The 23,140-nt window shown below is 39.9% G+C and overlaps 2 protein-coding genes across 13 annotated transcripts in view; both read left to right on the forward strand.

The window, feature by feature from the left end:
• Positions 1 to 804: 804 nt before the first annotated feature.
• On the forward strand, positions 805 to 11,871 carry LOC140546489 (serine/threonine-protein phosphatase 4 regulatory subunit 3-like). 3 transcript variants are annotated; one of them, XM_072669817.1, is made up of 16 exons: positions 805 to 1,229; positions 3,819 to 3,874; positions 4,043 to 4,141; positions 4,912 to 5,535; positions 6,847 to 6,924; positions 7,044 to 7,160; positions 7,313 to 7,432; positions 8,065 to 8,196; positions 8,597 to 8,693; positions 8,802 to 8,843; positions 8,942 to 9,100; positions 9,481 to 9,650; positions 9,734 to 9,873; positions 10,077 to 10,225; positions 10,351 to 10,544; positions 10,923 to 11,871. In XM_072669817.1, exons 1-16 carry the CDS (start codon positions 1,088 to 1,090, stop codon positions 11,034 to 11,036), a joined length of 2,433 nt encoding a protein of 810 aa, XP_072525918.1. In that variant the 5' UTR covers positions 805 to 1,087; the 3' UTR covers positions 11,037 to 11,871. The 3 variants fall into 3 exon arrangements, with proteins under 3 accessions (XP_072525918.1, XP_072525917.1, XP_072525919.1); XM_072669816.1 differs by having other exon boundaries at positions 806 to 1,229; positions 10,351 to 10,550; XM_072669818.1 differs by having other exon boundaries at positions 806 to 1,229; positions 10,432 to 10,550.
• Positions 11,872 to 19,330: 7,459 nt separating this feature from the next.
• Positions 19,331 to 23,140, forward strand: part of LOC140546485 (girdin-like) — a 61,171-nt gene continuing 57,361 nt past the window's right edge. For all 10 annotated transcript variants that reach the window (XM_072669784.1, XM_072669785.1, XM_072669786.1 and 7 more), the window contains exons 1-2: positions 19,331 to 20,066; positions 20,149 to 20,249. In XM_072669784.1, the coding sequence (XP_072525885.1) occupies positions 20,004 to 20,066; positions 20,149 to 20,249 (164 nt within the window). In that variant the 5' untranslated portion in view covers positions 19,331 to 20,003. The remainder of the gene's footprint in view (positions 20,067 to 20,148; positions 20,250 to 23,140) is intronic.

A 23,140-nucleotide genomic window follows, 5' to 3' on the forward strand; every position in this document is an offset into this window, starting at 1 on the left:
AGGGGGGAGTTCGATTCAATTCACCGAACCGATTCTTTCAAACTGTCTGATTCAATGAGTTGAACGTCGGATTCCCAGATTCATTTCCGTTCCGTGGAGTTTATTTAGCCCACGCTGCGGTAAATGTAGCTAAATTTAATACGAAAAATAAAAATAATGATCCTATTAAACAATACGAAACCAGAATTGTCCCGTATTTCTGGCTATATGCTATGACCCAGTTTGTCTTTTTAGTTCGCATGTATGTTAATATAATATGCTAATTACAAAATAAAATAAAAACGAAGTACATTAAAAAATAATAAATATATTTTTTAAATAATTCAATAAACAATCGGGAAAAATAAAACATTTTTCACGTTTTGACCTAATGTGAATCTGGCAGTTTTGTTCTAAAAAAAAAAAATCAAGGTGATTGGACGAATAAAAATGTTCCAAAATATTTTCGAATAAAATAGTTTAGAGAGTTTTCCTTCTCATTTAAAGTTACTATTTTAGAGATACATTTTTTTTATCTCTTTTTTTTTTTTTCGTAGAAGCGACGAGATACTATAATCAATTTGTCGTTTTTTAGTTAGGATTCATGTTAAATTGTTAACAAAAAAGTTTTTTAATAATACAAATTATGTCGACAGTGAAACAATAAAACAAAAAAATACTGTAACATGCACAGATTTTAAAGTTTTAAACAGTAATGACATTAAACAACACAACAGCCGTATACCGCAAGCGGCGTGCTGGAAGGGTTGAACTTGCTCAGGCTTGTGAATCGATTCGCCCGAGTCATGATTCATTTCGTTGTAGAATCACCATCACTAACACCAGATCGGATTACAAGATGGCGGTCGGTGGATGAGAGAATACGGCCGCCGGAGACCAAACTCATCTGAACGTTGTTTTTAAAAAACGGTGTGTTTGTAGATGAGAAGCGTGGAAATCTTTAGACTGTTATATAGTAAAGAAGTGCGTTTTTGTGATCGTGCGGGGGAACATGCGGTTAGTAACAGAGTTTGAAGCCCAGGGTTGAGGAAAAAACAGAGGAGAAAACAACAGCAGCGTTCTCGGAGCCGCTTCACCGAAACCGACCATGTCGGACACCAGGCGGCGGGTTAAAGTTTACACGCTAAACGAAGACCGACAGTGGGACGACAGAGGGACGGGGCACGTTTCGTCTACATATGTGGAGAGGTTAAAAGGAATATCGTTGCTGGTTCGGGCTGAATCAGACGGTAAGGCTACAGCTAGGCTAGGATAAGCTAAGCTAAGCTAAGCTAAATGAAACTGTTAGCCTACAAGCTAACGAGCTAACGAGCGAGCGAGCCTCACAGTCCGACTCTTCAGTTCAGGTTGTCTGAATGAAACACTGGAAGTTGCTCTATATGGGCAAACGTATTGGAAAATCTCTTAATTGAGGCTTTTTTCGAAATCAAGGGTATTAAAAAGACTTAATCTTGCCTCTGTTGGTGAACTTGCTACTCTATAGGCTCTAATTGCTGTAAGGAGTTGATTGCATTCAGCAACAAGAGCATTAGTGAGGTCAGGATGTTGGATGAGAACCCAAACTTTTCCCAAACTCATCCCAAAAGTATTGAATGGAGTATTATTATTATTATTATTATAGAGGACACAGCTCCACTGCTCCTCAGCTCAATTCTGGGGGGGTGCTTAATACCCCTCTAGCCCACGCCTGGCATTAGGCATGGTGCCAAAAGTTTTATGTTTATGTGCTTATGAAAGTCCTATTCTATTGGCAATACTAATTCTCCACAGTGGCTATAAAAGGTATGTGTGTATTAGCACATCTGTGTCAGCACTTAAATTAGCTGAATGCATTCATTAGAAGAGGTGTCCACAAACATTTGGACATGCAGTGTATCTCTCTAGGATCTGATGTTTTCTTAGTGGATTTGCTTGTATTTCAAGCCTCATAAGCAAAGTAGCAACATTTTCAAAAGTAGGAAAAACTTTCCAAAGTAGGAAGATAGTATAATTGGATTAGTGTGAGCAAATTCAGTAAAAGCTAATCAGGGAAACTGATTAGTTTATTTTTTTGGGGGGTCAGATTTGTAGTTCTTTCAGATCAGCCGGTTTTGTATAGTGTTTCATTCCCTTCATCCAAGACCTTTGAATCATCTGATTCAACCCAGAAACGACTCCGTAATTACTATAATGAGTTTAATGACCTGTGTTTAGTTGTAGGGATAGAGAGGTTCAGTAAATGTCTAAATTAAGGCAGGGGTGTCCTGGATTACATTTAAACAGCCAGCCAGCCAGCCAGCCAAGTCAAATAAACATTCACCAGTTTCTTATTAACTCAGATTAGGTGGTAAGTGCAGAGTAAAGACTATCTGGGATTCAAAGGCTTGATAAGGAGAGAAGATCCCATACAGTCAGCAGGTCATCCAGAGTGTTGCCCGGTTATGTTAGTATGACTGTAATGGGTTTTGACTAAAAGTTCTTGCACTTTTGTGTTTTGTTTTTATGTGCAGTGCTTTTAAATACGGTGCTGGGTAACTAATCATGAGTATTTTTGAATGATGAATGATGTTCATGTGCTGAAACATGGACAGATGAGTCCGTGTGGAAGCTTTAATGGAGTAGCTGGGCAATTCGCATCACTTCACCAGGCGTCTCCAGGACCTGGTGCCACCTGAATCGTGTTGTTTTTGATGTTAATCATCTAACCAACATCGAGTCATTCTTTGCAAATGGTCAAACACTCAAATGCAGACCTGGTGGACTTCAGGACCAGTATTGGGAAACTCATGTTCATAGACTTGGTTCCCATTATAGTTGTTTTCCTGAATTGTTGTGGTTGGGCTGAGGCATTACCGAATTATCGAACAGCAGAGCTGTTGCTATTTTAGACTTTTAGACTGGGTCTAAAAGTGTCTGCTTTTATCGATTCAAATGGTGAATACAGGGGAGTTTACTGAACATATTAAAGATTAGATTTTCTATATTACATGCATGGCGTAAAAGCATCGATTTGCAGAGTAATCAGCCCTTTTTTATAGTGGGTTGTTTGAGCAATGTCAGATTATTTTTAGGCATTTTTGTAAAAGGCCTGCGACTATGAAGAACAATTACGTGGACCTCCTTAGCCTTATTAAAGCATTACAGCTGGACTTATGCATCTGTTTTAAAAGGGTTCATCACTCAGAAAACCCTTTTTTTTAGCCACCTTTCATTTTTGTAAGCTAAAATGAACAAGAATGCTTAATAGTTAGTGTGGAGGGAACTGATTTGTGGTATTGTTGTTGTTGCGAAAGTGTTGTGTTGCTGTTCATCATATGAGTACCTTAAGTTTAATTCCACATGGCCTTGTAATTAGGTAAGGTTTACTGGTAAAAGAGAAACTGGTACTTGCCATATTTTTTAAACACTGTAGCACATGTGGTACTAGTAGACAGTAGCTCAGTCTGCCCTTATTTCAGCACCTAATTTCTATATTCGTATAGAATATATAATGTTAATAGAATATCTTTGAGGACACATAGAGCAAACTCATGGATGTTTTTTGATTAATAAAAACCTGACGATTGAACATTAGCAGCTAGCTGTGGTTCACATGGACCACGCTGGTGAATCTCTGGAAGGTTGTCATGCCAACAGAGACTCGAAAGACTTGGCTGTACTTGTAATTACTCAACAAAGGGACGTGGAGCCTTCCCCTCTAGTTACTGTGCAATCCTTCACGTCTACTTTGTGTAATTATCCAGTAGTTTGAATACATAGCAGTCAGAGCGTCTCTTCTTAACTTTGTGTTGTAAACCGTTGTAAATTGTGGTGTTTTTTTCTCTGCTTTTCTTTTTCAGGCTCACTTCTGTTGGAGTCCAAAATCAGCCCAAATACAGCATATCAAAAACAGCAAGTGAGTGACAGTCTGCAGCTTTTTTGAGAAAATCTAATATTTAATAATAATACATATAATATATTATTAAAATTATATTAATATAAAAGTTTTTTCTCAATTCGTATAATCCTGTAATGTTTCTCAAGAATGTTTGATGAGACATTTCTTGCTTTTCTCTGTCTTCAGGATACCCTCATTGTTTGGTCAGAAGCAGAAAATTATGATCTTGCTCTGAGTTTTCAGGAAAAGGCAGGGTGCGATGAAATCTGGGAGAAGATCTGTCAGGTATGTTCAGTTTGATGTATTTCCTCAAGTTAGCTCTCGTTATCCCTAAAGCTCTGTTGCAGAAAGACTAATTACACCATGTTCAGAATGGGACAGCTGTAGCGTATGTAACTAGTTGTAGTTGATGAGAAACTAGTGGAAGTGACTGTGGCAAGAGTCATTGTAATTTCTGTTGAAGGAAATAAGTACTGCATTACTCCCCTATGCTATTGACCTACAGTCTTACTCCCTAAGAATTACTAATCTTTAACAACATGCAAAGCAATGCAAACTAGCGGAGTTGTTTCTAAGTTATAACAGGGGATGAAAAAAGCCAGCAACCACCAGTGGCTCAAAGGCGTTATAGATGTCATGCAACCCTGTAATGGTTAAACAAAGCTCACTTGTGTTGTTCCTTTGATTCTCTTGATAAAACCAAAGTTATTTCCAGCTACTGCCATGCTGTAAATTTGTTTAGGAATTAACGTTGAGTATGAAGGATCATTTACAAGCATTTATGTTCCATCAAAATTAGTAATATCATATCTCATAATCAGGGTTAGCTGGAACATGCCGGGGGAGGAGGAGGAGGAGGCTACAATTTGTGAAGTGACTGAAGCCATATATTTTGTTTATATTATGAAATGTACACTGTGTCTGTGTGTATGTTTAGTTGAGGCACTGTTGCCCCCACAGAATGTCTCCACATGACATCGCTGTTGGTACTTGAATGCATATGCATACTTGAATGTATATTTGTCACACTCTGTGTGTCTACTGCTCCTTCTTAGGTGCAAGGGAAAGATCCATCCTTGGAGATCACTCAGGACCCCATCGATGAATCTGAGGAAGAACGTTTCGAGGAGATGCCAGAGACCAGCCACTTGGTGGAGCTGCCCGCCTGCGAGCTGGCTCGCCTGGAGGAGATAGCCGATCTGGTGACCTCTGTGCTCTCCTCACCAATCCGGCGGGAAAAGCTGGCGCTGGCGCTCATGAGCGAAGGCTACATCAAGAAGCTCCTGCAGCTCTTCAGGACGTGCGAAGACCTGGACAACCGTGAAGGCCTGCACCATCTTTATGAAATTGTGCGTGGCGTGCTATTCCTCAACAAGGCCACCTTGTTCGAGGTCATGTTCTCCGATGACTGCATCATGGACGTTGTGGGCTGCTTGGAGTACGATCCAGCCCTGGTTCAGCCCAAGAGGCACCGGGAGTTCCTCACCAAGACGGCCAAATTCAAAGAGGTCATCCCCATCACGGACTCAGAGCTTAGGCAGAAGATTCACCAGACATATCGGGTTCAGTACATCCAAGATATCATCTTGCCCACGCCATCCGTCTTTGAAGAAAACTTCCTTTCCACGCTCACGTCGTTTATCTTTTTCAACAAGGTGGAAATAGTTAGCATGCTTCAGGTAAGTCCTCTCTGCTGCATAGTTTAACACAAAAGGAGTAAGGTCACTCCTTTTATCACTGTGTACTTTTCTGTGTATATTGTGGATATCGATAGTATGCTTCGCTGAGAAGAGACTACATGACGTTTTATTGCAAATAAAATAATTGGTCCTGATCAACTGGATTTAGTACAGTATATTTAGTGAATTTATATATTTTTTGGTCTTTTAGTTCAATCAGATGTCTGAAAAGTTAAAAACATCTTTCTTAAAGAGTCCAGTTTTGTTTGTACCCTTTCTACTGAGGGAGTTGTTTTTACACAATGTCATGCTGTTGAGTAAGATCTGATCTTTTAGAGAAGAACTCAGTTTTTTTTTTTGGACTCCTCCAATTACAAGGGTGTGTATTGGATCCCATTGAGAAGTAGCAATAGAAGAAGAATAAATATGTCTGGAGTACTATGGGTCCTTACATAATTTAAGATGAGTTATATTGACCAACATAATGTTACTCAATCTAGTAAACTACATTCTACACTTGGAAAGCATTGACTGAATTGTGCCATTAGTCTTGTGCCACAAGACCTTATTTATACAGTCTTGTGCTGACAGCTTGAGTCAGACCGATTTGTGTGTTTCTCTTTCATGTTTTTATTTATTTATTTAGGGACGTCTCAATCCAGGCATGGTTTTATGGATGTGAATGTATGAGCTATTTTAAGCCCTCTCCTTTTTTTTTATTAACAGTTTTATCAATGTGTTCTTTAGGCACCAGTAATGGACATTAGTCACCACATGCAGTCAGGAACTATTTTACAGTGGAGCGTCAAAACTTAACATATCTGTACATCTAGATCATTTTTGCCACCAACCGCTGTAGGCATGTCTTTTCTCTTGAATTTTGGCTGGTTTAAAATGAAACTCTTGCAGAAAAACTCCAGAGAGGAGGAGGCTAACGCTCGCACACACTATAGAAAAGTGAATCATTGAGCATTCACCATACTACAAAGTGGTCATTCCACATCAGTAGTTGAGGGAGGTCAGTGAGACTGTATTGCAAGTCTTTTAAAATATGTCTAACTTGAGTGTAAATCGGCAGCAGGTTTTATCTAAATTGTGACTTTTCTTTATAAAAACACAGATAATTAGATACTGAATTAGATCAGTATCCACACGATACTCTGCAGTAAGGTCCTCCGATCTGGGCATCTTAATTTTAATATACTGGCCAATTGCATAATATGTGGGTATTAAATGTGTATAAAAACTTGTATCGTGTTTTTAGAGACTACTTTTAGTCTTTAATTAAAATAAATTTCTCCTGCTTACTAGGAGGATGAGAAGTTCCTGACTGAAGTGTTTGCTCAGCTGACAGATGAAGCAACAGAGGATGGGAAAAGGAGAGAGCTGGTAAGAACACAATTGTGCCATCTTTCCCTCTTAAATCAGTAGATTGCATTTGGTTAAACAGGTTGCCTGTATTGATGTTTTTGGATAACTGTCATTATTTTTTTATTTTTTTTACACAGGTCAACTTTTTCAAAGAGTTTTGTGCTTTTTCACAAACACTGCAACCTCAAAACAGGGATGCTTTTTTCAAAACATTAGCAAATCTAGGAATTCTCCCTGCACTGGAAATCATTATGGTGAGTTAAATACTTTCTTTGACGTTTTTATCTAATGTGGAAGTGTTGATAAGTATTAACAATAATAATAAGTAGTTCTGTGTTAAGTTCCTGGGAAGGCAAGTTTTTGTGCTCCACAGTGCATGTGATATAATCTTGTTTTAATCTCTTAGGGTATGGACGACCTCCAGGTAAGAGCTGCAGCCACAGATATCTTCTCATATTTGGTGGAGTTTAGTCCTTCCATGGTCAGAGAGTTCGTAATGCAGGAACCACAGCAGGCAGATGATGATGTGAGTATTAATGATGTAGACCAACATGCTGCATGCAGTCTTATGCAAACAAATTTTGCAGCTTTTGTAGCTCATCAAGCATTAAACATTCTAATGAAGCAATGGATGAACATACCAGTCCAAACCACATAAACTGTTTTAACCTTAGATAAATGAGTATTGAATGAGAATTGTAAATTAGACCAAGCAGATGGGTTAGATGGGTAGATGTGCAGATGGGTATTGGTTTGTGGTAGTACTGATGAGATCAAGCTACCATTAACTGTTTTTACATATTTGGGTGGATCCCAGCTCTTGACTTCCTCTGTATTTTTAAAGATGTGAATGACTGGTTTCATGAGGTGTCTGAAAGTCTGTGACCATACGAGGGAGTTTAAAGCTGTACCTTATAGCTTTAAGCTATACTTTAATTAAATAGAATGACACAGGTCAGTTTCTATGTTAGTTTTGATCATTTAAATGTGTGGCTTGTGGGTTTTTTTTGCATTGATTTACAAGACTTTTCGGTGACGTACGACTAATTAACCTCATTTCGGGGGTAACAGTGTTTCGTTTTTCCTCTACCATGTGATACAATTTATAGGCTTCGTAGGGACTTGTGGTTATATTTACATTTGTGTTTGTGAATGCAGGATGTTCTGCTGATCAACCTTGTGATAAAGCAAATGATCTGCGACTCGGACCCTGAGCTCGGCGGTGCGGTTCAGCTCATGGGGCTTCTCCGTACCCTCATTGACCCTGAGAACATGTTGGCACCCACTAACGTGAGTTACTATGCCTTGAAAAAATAAAATAAAAAACTGTTTCTGTTTTGCTGGATCCCATGAAGTGTGTCCTAGTAGTCATTTGTAGAAACATGCCCTTCGGAAATGACTCTTACAGATAAGGCCCTGTTATTTTTTGACCCCATAGCCACTAAGATGAACACTGGCTATTGCCTGTCTGTTTGTTGTATCTGAGTCTAGGTTCTTCTAAATGCAGGATTTTAGACTAGTTATGAAGGACATGTTTAAAGTCTATTACACGGTAGTTTGTTAGTTAATTATTATTTAAACATTTTGTCAGGTGCTCTTTTAATGGTCATGATTTCAAAAACTGGTTTATAATTGTATCTTCTTTATTAACGTTTATTTTTATTTCCTCTTTGTACTTTTAAATCCCCAGAAAACAGAAAAGACTGAATTTCTCAGCTTTTTCTACAAGTACTGCATGCATGTCCTCACTGCCCCACTGCTGGCCAATACAGCAGAAGAGAGAAAGGGTGAGCTCTTTATTGGGTTTAGTGTTTAGTTATGTTTAGTTTGAGCATGTAAAGTAATACAAATTAAGATATCTGTAGTAAATGTTTTCTTTAAACAACTTTCCATAGATTTACCTGAAGAATCTACAAAGGTCAATCCAGTTTGTCCAGGTAAGCATGGTTTTCTTTTGGTACTTAGCAATATACCATTGCTATCTCTGCTATTTTTAAATCGATTACAATTTCTTCTTTTATCCTGCTACCTCCAGATAATTTCCAGACTGCTCAGCTGCTGGCTCTTATACTGGAGCTGCTGACATTTTGTGTGGAGCACCATACTTACCACATAAAGAACTACATAATGAATAAAGACCTACTGCGGAGAGTGCTGGTGCTTATGAACTCCAAGCACACCTTCCTGGCACTATGTGAGTCTCCAGGCAGGAGTAACTGTCTTGTTCGGGTGTGCTTTTTGTACTGCAGATCTTTTGGGGTAGACTGACTTTTGTCGCACTAGAAAAATGACTGTCTAGTCACAGTGAGGAAGCGTGTATGTCCCATTAGCACAGAACCCTTTTCACAAAGATGCTATGTTTCAAGGACACTTTGCAAGCTTTACTAGAATTTGCTAGAAATATTTGATTGTTGGGTCATCAGTGCGTTTTATATAACATTCTTAATCATTGTTGTCGCTTTTCAGTTTTTCTAAATCTTCAAAACAAGATTTTAGTCTCAGTGGGGACATTTTTAAATGTTGAAAGAAAGGTGTAATACAGCGGATTGTGCTAATTTTTTTTTCCCTGTGCAGGTGCCTTGCGGTTCATGAGGAGAATAATAGGACTAAAGGATGAGTATTACAACCGCTACATTATTAAAGGGAACCTGTTTGAGCCAGTCATTAATGCTTTGTTGGACAACGGGACAAGATACAATCTTCTCAACTCCGCTATCATAGAACTGTTTGAATTCATCAAAGTGGTAAGAACTTGGCTAAATCTTTAAAAAATGATGAATTTTTACATTATTCAAAAATTGAAAGGCTTTATTTTTTTTTATTTTAGGAGGACATAAAATCACTCATTGCTCACATAGTCGATAACTTCTACAAAGCACTTGAATCTATCGAGTATGTTCAAACATTTAAAGGCCTGAAGGGTCGCTACGAGCAGGAGAAGGACAGACAGAGCCGAGGGCTCAGCAGGTAAGTCAAGAAGCATCACCATTTTAATGAAATCTATCTTTTATATTTAGACTCCTTGACATCTCAGTGTAGTTTGATTTAGGAGTGTAGTTATTTAGCCAGGCAGTTTGCATTATGTTAAGTGAAATACATATTAAACTCCATTAGTCTTAGAACTGTTACTTGTTACTGAAATCTGATGTCTTTAACTGACCTCACTACAGGTACCGTCGGGATGCTCGGACTCTGGAAGATGATGAAGAAATGTGGTTCAATGAAGATGAGGATGAAGACGAGACAGAAGCAGCAGTTGAGAAGAGAGTCGACGAAGAATTTCCAGAGACCTATGGAAAGTACATGGGGGCCAAAAAAGGTATCCTATAGTTTATATAGTTCTTTTCCCCCCTTCTCTCTTTGCTACTGATCTGTATAATTGTCATCTCCTCTTTGGAAAGGCACTTTCACTTCTCCTCACACACATCTCTTATCTCGTTGCAGTTAAAGAAAGTGAGGACAAGGAGAACCTTCCAAAGCGGACGCCAACTGCCAGCTTTAAGTTTACCTTCTCTCATTCTGCAGGGGCCGCCAACGGAAACAACAGCGCCAGCAGCAAACCAGCTTCGTCTGCCTCCCCTGCCAGTCCTATTGGCTCCTCAGGCAAGGCGGCAGCAGCACTGCCCTCCACCCCAGTGGTAAAGGTTGGTTTGACTTGTTTAGTTTATACATTTTCTGGAAATTGGGAATGAGGAGTGTTATTCAAAACCCAAATATACACAAAGCAAAACCTATTTTAATATGTAGTGTTTTCTGGAAGGCGCATTTTATGAGGTATGCAATAGCGATAAATGGTATTTTATTCAGATAAGTGAACCACCTCTTATGCTGGCTCTACACAAACTAAGAGTTTGAGTTCTCTATTACAAAGCATATTTTTTATATTGGGATAATCAAATATACTTGTTAGTTACCTAACAAAATTACTAAAACTGGCTTATCCTACTTTTCATTGGTATTTACCTTATCTACCGTGGCCTGAATGTTTCTCTTTAAATTTGTGCTTCTCTTCACAGACTGGACTGGTTGGCCTTGTGGACTACCCTGATGACGAAGATGAAGATGACGAAGAAGAGGAAGATGAGGAGGAGGAAATGTCTCCACGGAAACGGCCACGACTGGGCTCGTAAGACACAGCTGCAGTCCTTCACTCTGATGTCCCATGGTGCCACCAAGTCCCACTCTTATGGGCTTAGGGACCCAACCCCAAACACCCCATCCCTCCTGCCCCCAGCTCTACCTTTTTGCTCCCACACAAGAACTATCAGACTTTGGGCGGCAGAGGAGTGGACCCTTTGCCACGGTCACCTGAGCCCTCTCAACTGTTTTTTTGTTCCCCTTCCATCTCCCCTCTACATGATCCTGTTGTACCAGGTTGTACCAGCAGGGGTGCTGAACTTCATCACAACCAGTTTTTCTCCCGTCAGTGGGGCAGGGGTTAACATGAGAGCCAGTCAGCCTAGCAGGACTAGCCACTTAGTATTGGAAGCTTGATTGGCAGAGCCTACCGAGCCACGCATCTTTCTTTACCTTTTTTGTGTCCTTCTTGATCCAGGATGGGTGCAGGGAGCAAGGTTGAATGGGGAGGCTGAAACAAAAAATAGAAATACAGACATGGGTCTAAGGAGTAGAACTCGTTATTGTCCTTGACTTGGAGCGCAAGTTCAGATGTTTGAAATCTTGTATTCATGAGTTTATTACGAGTAGTGTACAGCTGTATCCCCTACCCCCTCTTTTTAATTGTTTTCCCCTTCAGTGATATTTTTTTTATTATACGAAAGAGGGGACAACTACTCCTGCCAGTGTACATTTTTTCTCTCCTCTTTTGGCACACAGCAAGGTGGGATGACAGTTTGCCCCTTTTTAATCAAAATTCTTTCGTTCATTGAAGAAAACCAGAAGTTCTGTTGCTGATTTTAATAACGTGTATTAAACTGCAGTAAAGTCATTTCGCAGCTGAGTGAAGCATGTCTGAGGGTGTCTGTGTTGTGACTGAGTTCATTTTGTCATGAGAAGAATTTCCACGTCTGAAAGTCTGTCTGCAAATCCACATGTTCCTCTTTCTTTCTGAGGAGCGCAGGCTCTCCTCAGCAAGTGGCATCATCACCAGATACTTCCTGTCACCAGCACACTGTATTCCTTAAGTGTTAAATACTGACAGTCAGACACAGTCTGGCTGATTTATATAGACATTCCTATCACCGTTTAGACCTGGGAGGACCGTCCCGTGCTCCTAAAGAATACCATTCCAGATGCTCCAGAAGACCATGATTGGTTTACTGAAGTCCATAAGATGTTGCGTAAGGCAGGGTTAAATTCTGCTGAATGGATCTGGAGCACGATTGGGCCTCCCTGATTTGAATCGGTGTTGTCTGAAGTTCATCCAGTTTTACAACCAGTTGAAAGTGTTGGAACCCCACCTGCATTGTTTTCAGGTTATTCAGACTTAATTTCTTGAAGATTTTGTTTCTGTTTCTCTCATGACTTTTTGTACAAGTCCATTTACTACCATTATCTCCACTCTAGAGCATTTGTATACATTTGATAATTGAGAAAAAAAAGTTCAGATTAAATTTGAGCCTGGCATTAAACAAGTGGTCTAATTGAATCTGGTTTTTAGATACTGTCTTTGTACCAGAAATGAACACTCATCTAATGCTGCAACCGGTATGATCTGGAATGGCAGTATTTGTTTTAGGTATTAATTGTCTGTTCTGGGTGGATTTGAATTTTTTTTTTAAACAATCTTTTCTTGACTTGCTTAATTGTTGCTCAATAGAAGAGCCTTTTTTGGCTCCATAAAGAACTATGTTTGTAAAAGAAATGTATGTGTAAAGCTTTTAAATGTTTAAAAAAAAGATGATAAAGGTACTTAACCAATTTAAAGGTTCTCCAACCTAACATATAAAGTAGTTCCTTCTGTGCTCAAGGCACCCTTTTGTAGCAAATTTATTTTTAAGAGTGTAAAGTCAGGACATGTCTGGGGCTGTTGATTGTGGTTTGTGTAATTTAGTCAAAGGTCCAGCTATGTGGTCCTGCCTATGCCTTGTTGGTCTTTTCTGAAGCACAAATACAATTCCTAAAATTTTTCTTCCTCCTTATCTTTCTAAGTTGGCTTCTTTCCCATCTCAGCCAGCCACCAGTTTCTGCCAGTGTACCATCACCGGGCAACCAACACACTCGTAGTAATGTGCCTGGTCGCATTACACTGAAGTGATGTGGGAAGAGAGAGAGCAATCTATCCACCTGAAGACAGCAAGGCCAATTGTGCTCTCTCAGGCTCGGCTACAGATGTCCGGCAGCATAAGTCCAGCTTTAGCCCGCTGGACTACTTGAAGCCATGTTTTATTATATCTCGACACATTCTGAATGACCTTTGTTCTCTTTCTTCTTAATTCTTTATCTTTATTACCTTTCTTTTTCTCTGCCTTTTAAGCCCTGTGCTGTCCTGCAGTCTCTGGGCCAAGCTTATGTTTGAGAGGAGAAATCTTGAACACACTTACACAATGCTTTTTAGACCATAAAACTTCCTGTTCTGTCTCTGATCCAAACATCTTAACAGGTCCATTTCCATTACCAGATACTAGATCAATAATAGCATGTTAACGGTGGCTGGACATTGTCTAAAAGAGTATATAAAAGAAGGCTTGCCAGTAGCAGTGCAGTTCAGTCCACCAGTATGCTTTAATCTGACTCTAGACTGTTGTCTTGTAGGCCTATGTTCTTTCCATATGGCTCACAGTAGGTTGCATTTGTGAAGCACATATGCTGAAACGTCGGAAGGCCACCAGCTGCAGCAAAAATGTCATCTGTTTGCTAAGAGTAATGATGGGGGGTGTTATGACTGTATATTACGTTAATGGCATGAATGTGGTGCAAGGAGTTCTGTCATGCTGGAAGACTTTTTGGTATCCCTTGGCCAGGGTCGGAAATTAAACCCTAGTCTACCATGTGAAGGGAAGCGGTGTTACACGCTACAACATATTCAGTATTATTATTGTTGGGATAAACATTACAATATGGTTTTCAGAATATTGGCAGTACTTACAATCAGAACTGATGTAAACAACTCTATATACAGTATATAACACTACAGAGTACCCAACTGAATTCTGCGCCAAAGTGGCTGCGTTAAAAGCTATTGTACTGACCTTCACATAATCTGACATGTTGCCAAACATTGTCTTTAACATTGTACTGTATATTGTTACTAATATATTGCTGTGTCGTGTGAAAACCTTGTATATCTCAGTTTTACCATTTTTCACATTTGGACAATGTGAATCTTGCAGTTGTTATTTACATAGTTTCAAAAAGGGTTTTCCTTTTCCTGCAAAGATACCTTTTTGGAAATACAAGTGTTTTGTGTTACGTTGACAATATATAAAATTGTGGACAGCTGGGCAGTAAACAGAACCAGTATATAGCGGTAAACGACATAGTACCGAGAACCAGACTGGACAAACCATTTTCAAACAGTTATCTTATTTGTTTATATTCACAAACGGTTCTGGGAGGGTTGTAAATTTTCCCCGACCCACACCACACTTATTACTTATAATATTTCCACCCACACAAATGAAAACGCTTGCATGAGCTTTTTAGCCTTGTGTCGGGCCACAGTACTTCATAAATCGAGGCATCAAAACACTGCATAGAAAGCCCACAGTAATCTGGGATTAAACACAGGGTTTAATCCCAAATTACACACTGCTGCCTATGTAGCGTACTATGCAAGACATAAAGTACAGATTGTAAATCTAAATAGAGCGTTATATATTTGTAACATATATTATTCATATGTTGAAATCCGAGATCTAGTGCTATCTGTGTATAGACTGTCGTAGTTTTATGACTTATGTAGTTCACTATACAGGGAGTAAGGAGGTATTTAAGATTCAGCCAGAAACATTCATGCATCATAAGTTTTGATAAAGCTCCTTTTTCCTGTCCACACAACATTTCCAGTGACCAAAAATGGCATTTTTATGTGGATGGGAGGCCAAAACACACAAAACTTATAACTTAAAAATATCCAGACATACGTGGACACCCTCTGGAGGGTAAAAGCTAACACGATCTTCCTCCGAATCACATCAACTTATCTTTTCTGCTATTGCAACAGCACCGCACAGTTCAACGCACTTGGAGGAGAACATTAACCACCAGTTCTGTAACGTCAGCCAAGTGAAATCCACAACGGCTAGTACTGTTCTGAGTATTAGAGTGACATGGAAGGCTGTCTCACCCACCCAGAGGAAACAAGGTCTCTGCTCTCTGGCATTCCTGGTCAGGGATGTCTGTGGCATCACCGAGGATCGAACCTGGACTGACACTGAGATGGCTCTCTTTTGAGATACTTTGGGATATTTCACAAATTATTCACTACATAGTGTTCACTACAGAAGTAAGACATTAGTGAGCAGAACAGAGCTATGTTTGCAATAAAATGTGACGGGGTGGTAGATGTTACTCTAAATGGTCTTCATGTGGTTAAATTCCTGACCTATCACACATGCCAGTCAATCAGAAACATAATTTCTTTGCATTGATAGTGTAAATATTTTAATACACATGGCAGGGTGGTTGGATTCAGCTTGATGAACTCTCTCTAACATGAGAAGGCAATAAATAAACAATATACAAGAACATCAGAACTCGCCTTTTTTTTTTTTTTTTGTCCCTGGCTGTCCCGGGCGTGCCATTTAAAGCAACAGTACATTATTTATAAGCTGTGTTTCAAAGCCTAGGCTGCTGCTGAGGGAGGGTGGGTCCTCGCCAGGACTATCATATGGAAACTGGAACGGTCTAACCAATCTGCCTGGTGACGTTACGGGAAGGTGCCCGCTCAAAACTTGTACACAAAGGAAACTTCATTTTGGAACAGGCTTCTATGATGTAGTGGCCAAGAAATGCAGCCTACCTTGGCTTCAGCCTAGGCTCTGGAACACAGCTTTAAAGAAAAGGTCTGTTAGAGTGACAGGGTGGTCAGTTAAACTGAAAGACAGACACAAATGATACAATTTTTTCACTAAATCCTGAAAATAATAAATATAAATAAATATTTAAAAAACAAAATACATGTTGTAAATATTTTTGTATTTTTATATTTGTTTTAGAAAATAATTAATTTAAATAATTTATTTTGCGATATTGTAGATGCTGTTGTCATGTTAGTCAGTGTGGACATATGAAAACGACCATGTCATAATGAAAAATGATAATATATGGTATGCCACTCTTTTAAGAAATAATGCTTTTTCATTTATCACAGTAACAAAATCACTTTCAATGAACAGCTTTAAGCTTTGGAAACAAACTTTGACACATTCAAAGGTTTGTATAATCATATAAACACTCAAGAACATTTCTAGAATGCAGAGATTTTAGCCCATTAGCCCAGCCAATACTCATATGATTCCATGCCTACTATCCAGTGCACTATTCATACAGTAGGGAACGATTTGGAACTTAGCCCATGATTTTCAGTGTGAACACTGCAGTTTTGCTGGTGCATCAGTTCTGTTCCATTTCAGAAGAACTAAATGCCATAAATCTCCATGAATGTCTCCAGGTGTCATGATGTTAGATTTTGGCCATATCGCCCAGCCTTGGTGAAGGGGACTGGAGGGGTTAAGCGCCTTGCCGTGGCTGCTGCTTGGTGATAGTGGTGGTTGGCATGGCAACATGTTCATGTCAGCAGTTCTCCTCCCCAGTAAGGGCAGATAGCAGTATGGTGACGGGTGATGCTGCAGTAATTGCATGTCTGAGAGACTGCAGTGCTCATGTGTCAGGCAGTTTGGGGTGGTGCAGAACATGAATTTGGGATTTGGAGGGTGAATCGAGCCATCTGTGCTAGTAACAGCTTATGAATCTATATTTAGTTTATTTTATTCATTCTTAGTTAATAACTGACTCCAGTGTGACTCCTGTACATTATACAATATACATATAAGACATTTAAAAGGTTCTTCACACACATCTTGTTTCCAAAAAATGGTTCTACACAGAACCAAAAGTGGTTCCTTGTATGGCATCGCTGATTGAACCCTTTGCTGCACCTGCATTAAGAGTGTAAACATACTCTTTTAGGTTATCAACAACAACCACGGTTCAATTTGACATGACCATCCTCTAACCTCTTATTATCTCTCAGAATTAAACATACATATGTTACCGTGCCTTCATGACTGATATGTAAATTACATCTGTTCTGATTGGTTGCCCTGTATTGGGCATCTTGCAAATAGCATCCCAGTCTGAGACATAAATGTAATGTGAATAGGCAGATACACCAATATGCCTAGTATTGCGTAGGTCCCCCTTGTACCTGTAAGTTGTGAGGTGGGGCCTCCATAGATCCCATCAATGAACCTTGGGCATCCATGACCCTATTGGTGGTTCAGCATTTGCCCTTCCCAGGTGCACCTTTGGCAGGTACTAACTGCTGCATACCAGGAACTGTCCACAAGACCTGCCTCATGTTTTGGAGATGCTCAAGCCATCATAATTTGGCTCTTATCAGAGTGCATTTGCTTGCTGCCTAATATGCATATCTCACCCTTGGCAAGTATCAATCAATATGGCAATGGTTATATTGTTATGGCTGATTGGTGATTGGTAAATGCAAAAAATGCATTGGCTTGGTACAGGCCTTTGATGCAGGCCTTTGAATCTTTGTCTTGGGCAACATGGTGGCTGCCTGCCACACCCCACTTTATCCTTCGTATATATTAATCGCCCTGGGGTTGGTGCTCAGTGGGAAGGGGACTGGATCATTTAAGTTTCATTAACAGCTCCACAGGACAGACGAGAGAGCTTCCGCTCATGTAGGTCATCCTGTTTATCAGTCAAGTGACAGTGTGTTTAGTCGGATTACATGAGGCTATTACATGTGGAGTGTGCACACTTGCACATGCCCCCAGACTGCATATTATACACGTATTGTAAGATAATTCAGAACATTGTGTAATAGTGTAAAATGTATGTGATGCATATGCATGGAAATGTCGAGTTACCGAGCGACCACCAGAGGCCGCTGTTTGGCGTGTCTAACAGCAGCATCGCTGATACGGGCAGTCCGAGATCTGCAAACAAAGGAAAACACGCCTGAGTGGAAAATTACATTTTTAATCATTTTTTGTCACATTTCCATAATTTATTATATCATAAGTCTAGACCATGTGCGTACGTTAAAACGTTTTTTGTTCACAACGGCCGCAAACAATGAAATTTCATTATTTCGGTTACGGGAGTCGATCTAAAAATCAACCAAAATAACGAATCACGCCGGAACAACCACGATATTAGCTGGTTATGCACTGTTGGCAACCCATATTCCTCCTCACACTGATCAAAACGTGTAAACGTTTGTCGCCTTTCAACCCGCACTCAATCACTAACAAGCATGCGAGATTAGGGTTACATCCGGGTAATTCGTTCCATACACGTTATTGCTTATTTCTCCTTTCCCTCTACACAGAGCACTGCAGCGGTCAATGCTTTTACACTAAAATAGTGCACTTCATAGGTCATGAAATAAAGGTGCTACACCTAAATAGTCCACTAGATTTCTTAGAACCCTAAATCTGTAGATTATGTACCATAAAATAATGTAATTTGCATCTAGACAGTTATCTACAAGCTATATAAGACTCTAAGTTAAAAATGCACTGTCGTTCAACCCCACTTACGCCTCTTTTTTTTTAAAGGAAACTGTGGTTATAGGCTGGGGATTGCAGACGGACCAATAAGCGCGGACTGAGAATCTCAGCATTTGCAGCTAATGATTCAATTTGCCGAGTCGGTTCTTTTGAACTGACAGTTTGAACTCATCTGGCGTCCTATCGAATGGCTCATTGATTCACAAGTCGTCTGTTATTCTTATCTACTTCACTAAGTGCGCTTAATCACAACGATGATCAAATCAGATCAATATTTGCACTCTTTATTCCTTATTCCCAGTATATTTCTTTGGCAGCTGCAGATGGAAATTCAACAATGTTGCTTTGTAAATATTCCTAATTCAATCCAAATGGTACAATATTGGATTGCAAAGTACAACGAAACACTGTAAACGGTACAGTGATCGAAACAGATAAGAAAAAAACTATTGCAAATATAATACAAATATACAAAACGACTGTAGGCCATAAGCAGTATCTGGTCGATATGGGTATGTTGAGGTGAATCAGGTCTGGTGTGCAAACTATTTCATACGTAATATGAAATGGTAATGTGTGATATTTTATTTTGTTATTAGGTTAAATTGTGTGGGGAAAGCGTGGTTAAATCTTATTTCTACAACACGGATTAAAACTGCGATTCATTTGTGCGATCTATGTGACTCGGTTCGATTGAGTTGTTCAAACGAACCGGTTCAAAAGAACGATTCATTCGCGAGTTACGGTCCTTCAGACGGAGACAGACGAGAAAACCACCGCTGCCAAAATCCACATTCTTTGGGACAGTCGTTAAACGGGAATTGCCGTCCGGAAAAGTCGGTTTCGTGAGGGAAACGTGCTACAGGAAAACGTTAAAGATGGCTTGAAGGACACTACGCTTCTTTAAACCTAATCTGGCGAATTTTCTGCCGTTTTCTGTCGTTGGTTAACGGCTCATTCTTGTCATTTTTCTCCCCATTCATTTTGAATGGCTGGTCTAAGGCGTTTTTTGCTTGGGAGGCTAACGTAACCGTTGCTTTTCGCCCTAAAAAAGGACGAAGCGACGATGTTTGGGACGATTTATTCGGTTTCTAGTTTTGCTGTTTAATCTGCCTTGAGGATAAAACGTTAAGGTTAAGCTAGGAAGCTGGCCAGTCTTAAAAGAAAGCGAGATAATGCGCCGTAACGCTGCTTATTTCCCAGCAGAGGCTAATTTGAGAAATAATTCACAGCTAATTGAAGCTTCGTTGTTTGTATTTGCGGTTTTAAAGCCACTGGGCTTGTGTCTGGGATTTTAGCTAATGAGAGAGAGCGTGTATTTGACGAAATGAAGCACAGGGGAAGCATTTAAACCGAATTAAAAGCCGTGGTCATTGTGTAGATACTAGTTTTTGACCTATTCTGTGGAGTACCTTCAGAGAAGACGTGGAGAAGATGGAAAACGAGGTGTTCACGCCTTTGCTGGAGCAGTTTTTACTCACTCCTCTGGTGGCCTGGGTAAGATTTTCCTCCTAGACGCCCCAGATCGTCCTCCAGTTTGCTAGCCACGTTACTAATGTGTGTGTTTGACACATTGCAGGTGAAGACCGTGGTCCTGCCAGTCACTAGCGATGGAAGCAAGCTTTCTGAATACATTGAATTAGTGGATGGAGCATACTTGAACGAGGTCATGCTTCAGATGTAAGTACTTGGTATTATTATTTATGAAGAAAGCCTGAGGTCATCCTGCTGTCCTTTGTGAATGCACAAAGGAAGAAATTTGCTCTGCACATGGAGCAGATATTGTGCAATCCAGCCCTCTCCACTCTTCTCTCACATGCTTGGCAAGGAATCCATGGCTTTGCTTCCTTCAGGGCTAAAATTTGCATTGCCAGACTACAGGTTTGAGCCGTACTGTGCTAACAGAGAGCTTTCCAGCACCTGAAATAGTGCATGCATGGAAATACTGCAGTACTTTGCTTTGTACAGATGGAAAGTCTGGCATGTGTGATTTTTTAAATGTTTTTAGCCCCTCTAAGCAAAGCAAAGCTGGATGATATTGGAACAGTCACATAGACCGTAAGTAAGACATGGTCTGGTGCCGCTTCTGTGCTTATATAATAGATGGTGCTGTACTTCTACAGAGACCTGTATCACAAACTGCTACATTTTTGAGTAAGAACCTTGGCCATCTTGGTCAGTGATGGGTCATTAACTGCTGGATACGTTTTGAGGTATAGGGCTGCCTGCAAAATCATGTGGATGATCATCAGACACTGACAACATACCCTCTTCAAAATAAAGGTGTCTGAAATGGTTCTTTGAGAAATGCCATAGAAAACTCACGTTTGGTCCTATAAAGAACCATGAGATGTGTGAGAGATGTGTGGAAGTGAAGAACCTTCAAACACTTGATGTAAACCTTCTTTATTAATTGAAATGTTTATACAACGTTATACAAACATGGTTCTTCTATGGTATCGCTGAAAGAACTATTTGTAGCACCTTCCCTTTTAAGAGTGTATGTGAATCAAGTCTACAAGTCGTTCCTTCTTGTCTAGTGTGTATAAAGGGTCTGAGCTTGGTTCGTTAGTAAGAACCATAACCATAGTGCTGGGTGATATTTTGTCCATACCAATATACAGCTAGTTTAGGCTTAGTTTCTGGAATTCGTGCTTTAGTACATGTGTCCTGGACTGGACAGGTAGTTTTTGTCTGATTATTGTTTACTATATTACTATAAGGGTCATTTTGCTGTGATTGTGCTGTAATTTTAGAAGGAGATAACATCATATCTGGAAAGAATAAAATAATGCAAATACAAATCTGGTTTGTAAGACAGAATAGCAGCACTCAGGAAGCTCATTAACTTTATTAGCACAAACTTAAATGCCATGTGATCCCATTATACCAAAAATACTAGATATTAGACATTTCATTATCGCCCAGTTCTGTGTAGCCATATTGTTTTTGTAAATTTTGGACTGTAAAGTTGTCTGTTATCAGTTTATCAGTGTTGACCGTACCATCAGACTGCAGTTCTAGTGTTCTTGTGCAGAAGCACAACCTACCGCACACAGTCAGGTTTAATAGACAAGTGTTGAAATCTAAGTAAGTAATCACCTCATTCATGGTGATATTATGTGTCCTGTCATCGTGGTCTACAGGATATACCGTGACCCATTGGCGGGCCTGATTGGGAACATGTTATTAGGCTGGATATTAGGTGACGTGGATGCATATTTATTTGTCCTCTCTAATATGAGGTACAGCTAAAGACTACCCTTGGTTACTGAGCATTTTTAGGCAGTTAGTTTTGGCGCTGAGCTTTGGGCAGCTGTTGGCACTCATCCTCTCAGCATGGCTCTCAGACAGAAGGCACATTGTCCATGAGTGAAGTGAAGCAGGTCTTTGTTAACTGGCAGGCATGTTAACTGGTTAGTGTTTCTGGACACTGGTAAATCTTTAGCAAAGCGCACATGGGATTAGTGACAGCTGTGATTCTCCTGCCTGTCTCTCTGTCTCTCTCTCTCTTGCTCTCTCTTGCTCTCTCTTGTTAATTGTGTACAGTGGTCTTTGCCCAAGCCATAGTGTCAGCCATAGTGTTGAGAAAGATTGTCCTAATTGAATTCAGATTGCCAGTCTAAGAAGCATCATAGGGTCATTTCCCTTTCTCTGTGTCTGCCAAGAGCTTTCAGATTTCTAGGAAGTTTCAGTACTACTTATCAGTTATTGAAAGACGGTGGCAGACATAATGTCCTGCACTTTGTAGTATAATTTAATATGGCCAGCAGAAATTGAAGGAACTTTTTGGCATTACATGCATTATACCTTCAACTCCTGGCACGCAGCAGTTCACAATCAATACTCCTAAAGGGCTTCAACTTGCCACGTTGACACGGTCAGTCATTATCCAGAAGTAATGCTTGAAGGGAATTGATCTTGCCATTCGTCTTAACAAATTTGACTTGTAAGGGTGTAGATGAGAGTTATGCCCTGGAGCTGGGAGTCTGTTAGGGTTGTGCTGGTTTTGTATTAACAGGAATGTGTATGAGTGAAAAGACAGCACATCTGACAACAATGAGTGACTAATTTATAGTATTTATTAGACCTTTTTAGACCTAATTAGAAGTATTTATATACATTTTAGACCATTTTATTAATCTAATCTTATTTTGGTACAAAAGTATGGCGCTAATACATATCTGAAATACCCTGATGAATATTACTCAATATCGTTGTTCACTGAGGAGGAAGAAATAATAATAAATAAATTACTTTTATCCTGTGGTTGCGTCTGCTGTGGATCACTGAGGAGCACATGATGCCCCCCCATGTAAAAGCTCCATGTCTTGCTCCGTCTCCTGTGGCAGGGCCACAAAGCCAGTGTGTTAGCAGACACAAGTCGTCTTTGCAGGAGAGACGCCCGCCTGGATTATCTAACGGTTTAGACCATGCAGCACAGATGGTGGAGGTGAACACCCTGCCCCTCGGCAATGGCTGCCCAGTCCCACACTCTTTTGCCCCTTTGGTGACCACTGCTCCACAAAACCAGAAGCTCTCCTAGTTACACGCTGTTATGAGCACCACCT

The sequence above is a fragment of the Salminus brasiliensis genome, chromosome 24 (assembly GCF_030463535.1).
Source record: "Salminus brasiliensis chromosome 24, fSalBra1.hap2, whole genome shotgun sequence".
Lineage (NCBI taxonomy): Eukaryota > Metazoa > Chordata > Actinopteri > Characiformes > Bryconidae > Salminus > Salminus brasiliensis.

Excerpts from the sequence above, each read along its gene's own strand:
- LOC140546489 (XM_072669816.1), top strand. The coding sequence starts at position 1,088 with ATGTCGGACACCAGGCGGCGGGTTAAAGTTTACACGCTAAACGAAGAC. Across the intron at positions 9,874-10,076 it reads CAGAGCCGAGGGCTCAGCAG|GTACCGTCGGGATGCTCGGA; the intron begins GTAAGTCAAGAA and ends ACCTCACTACAG. Across the intron at positions 10,551-10,922 it reads CCTCCACCCCAGTGGTAAAG|ACTGGACTGGTTGGCCTTGT; the intron begins GTTGGTTTGACT and ends TTCTCTTCACAG.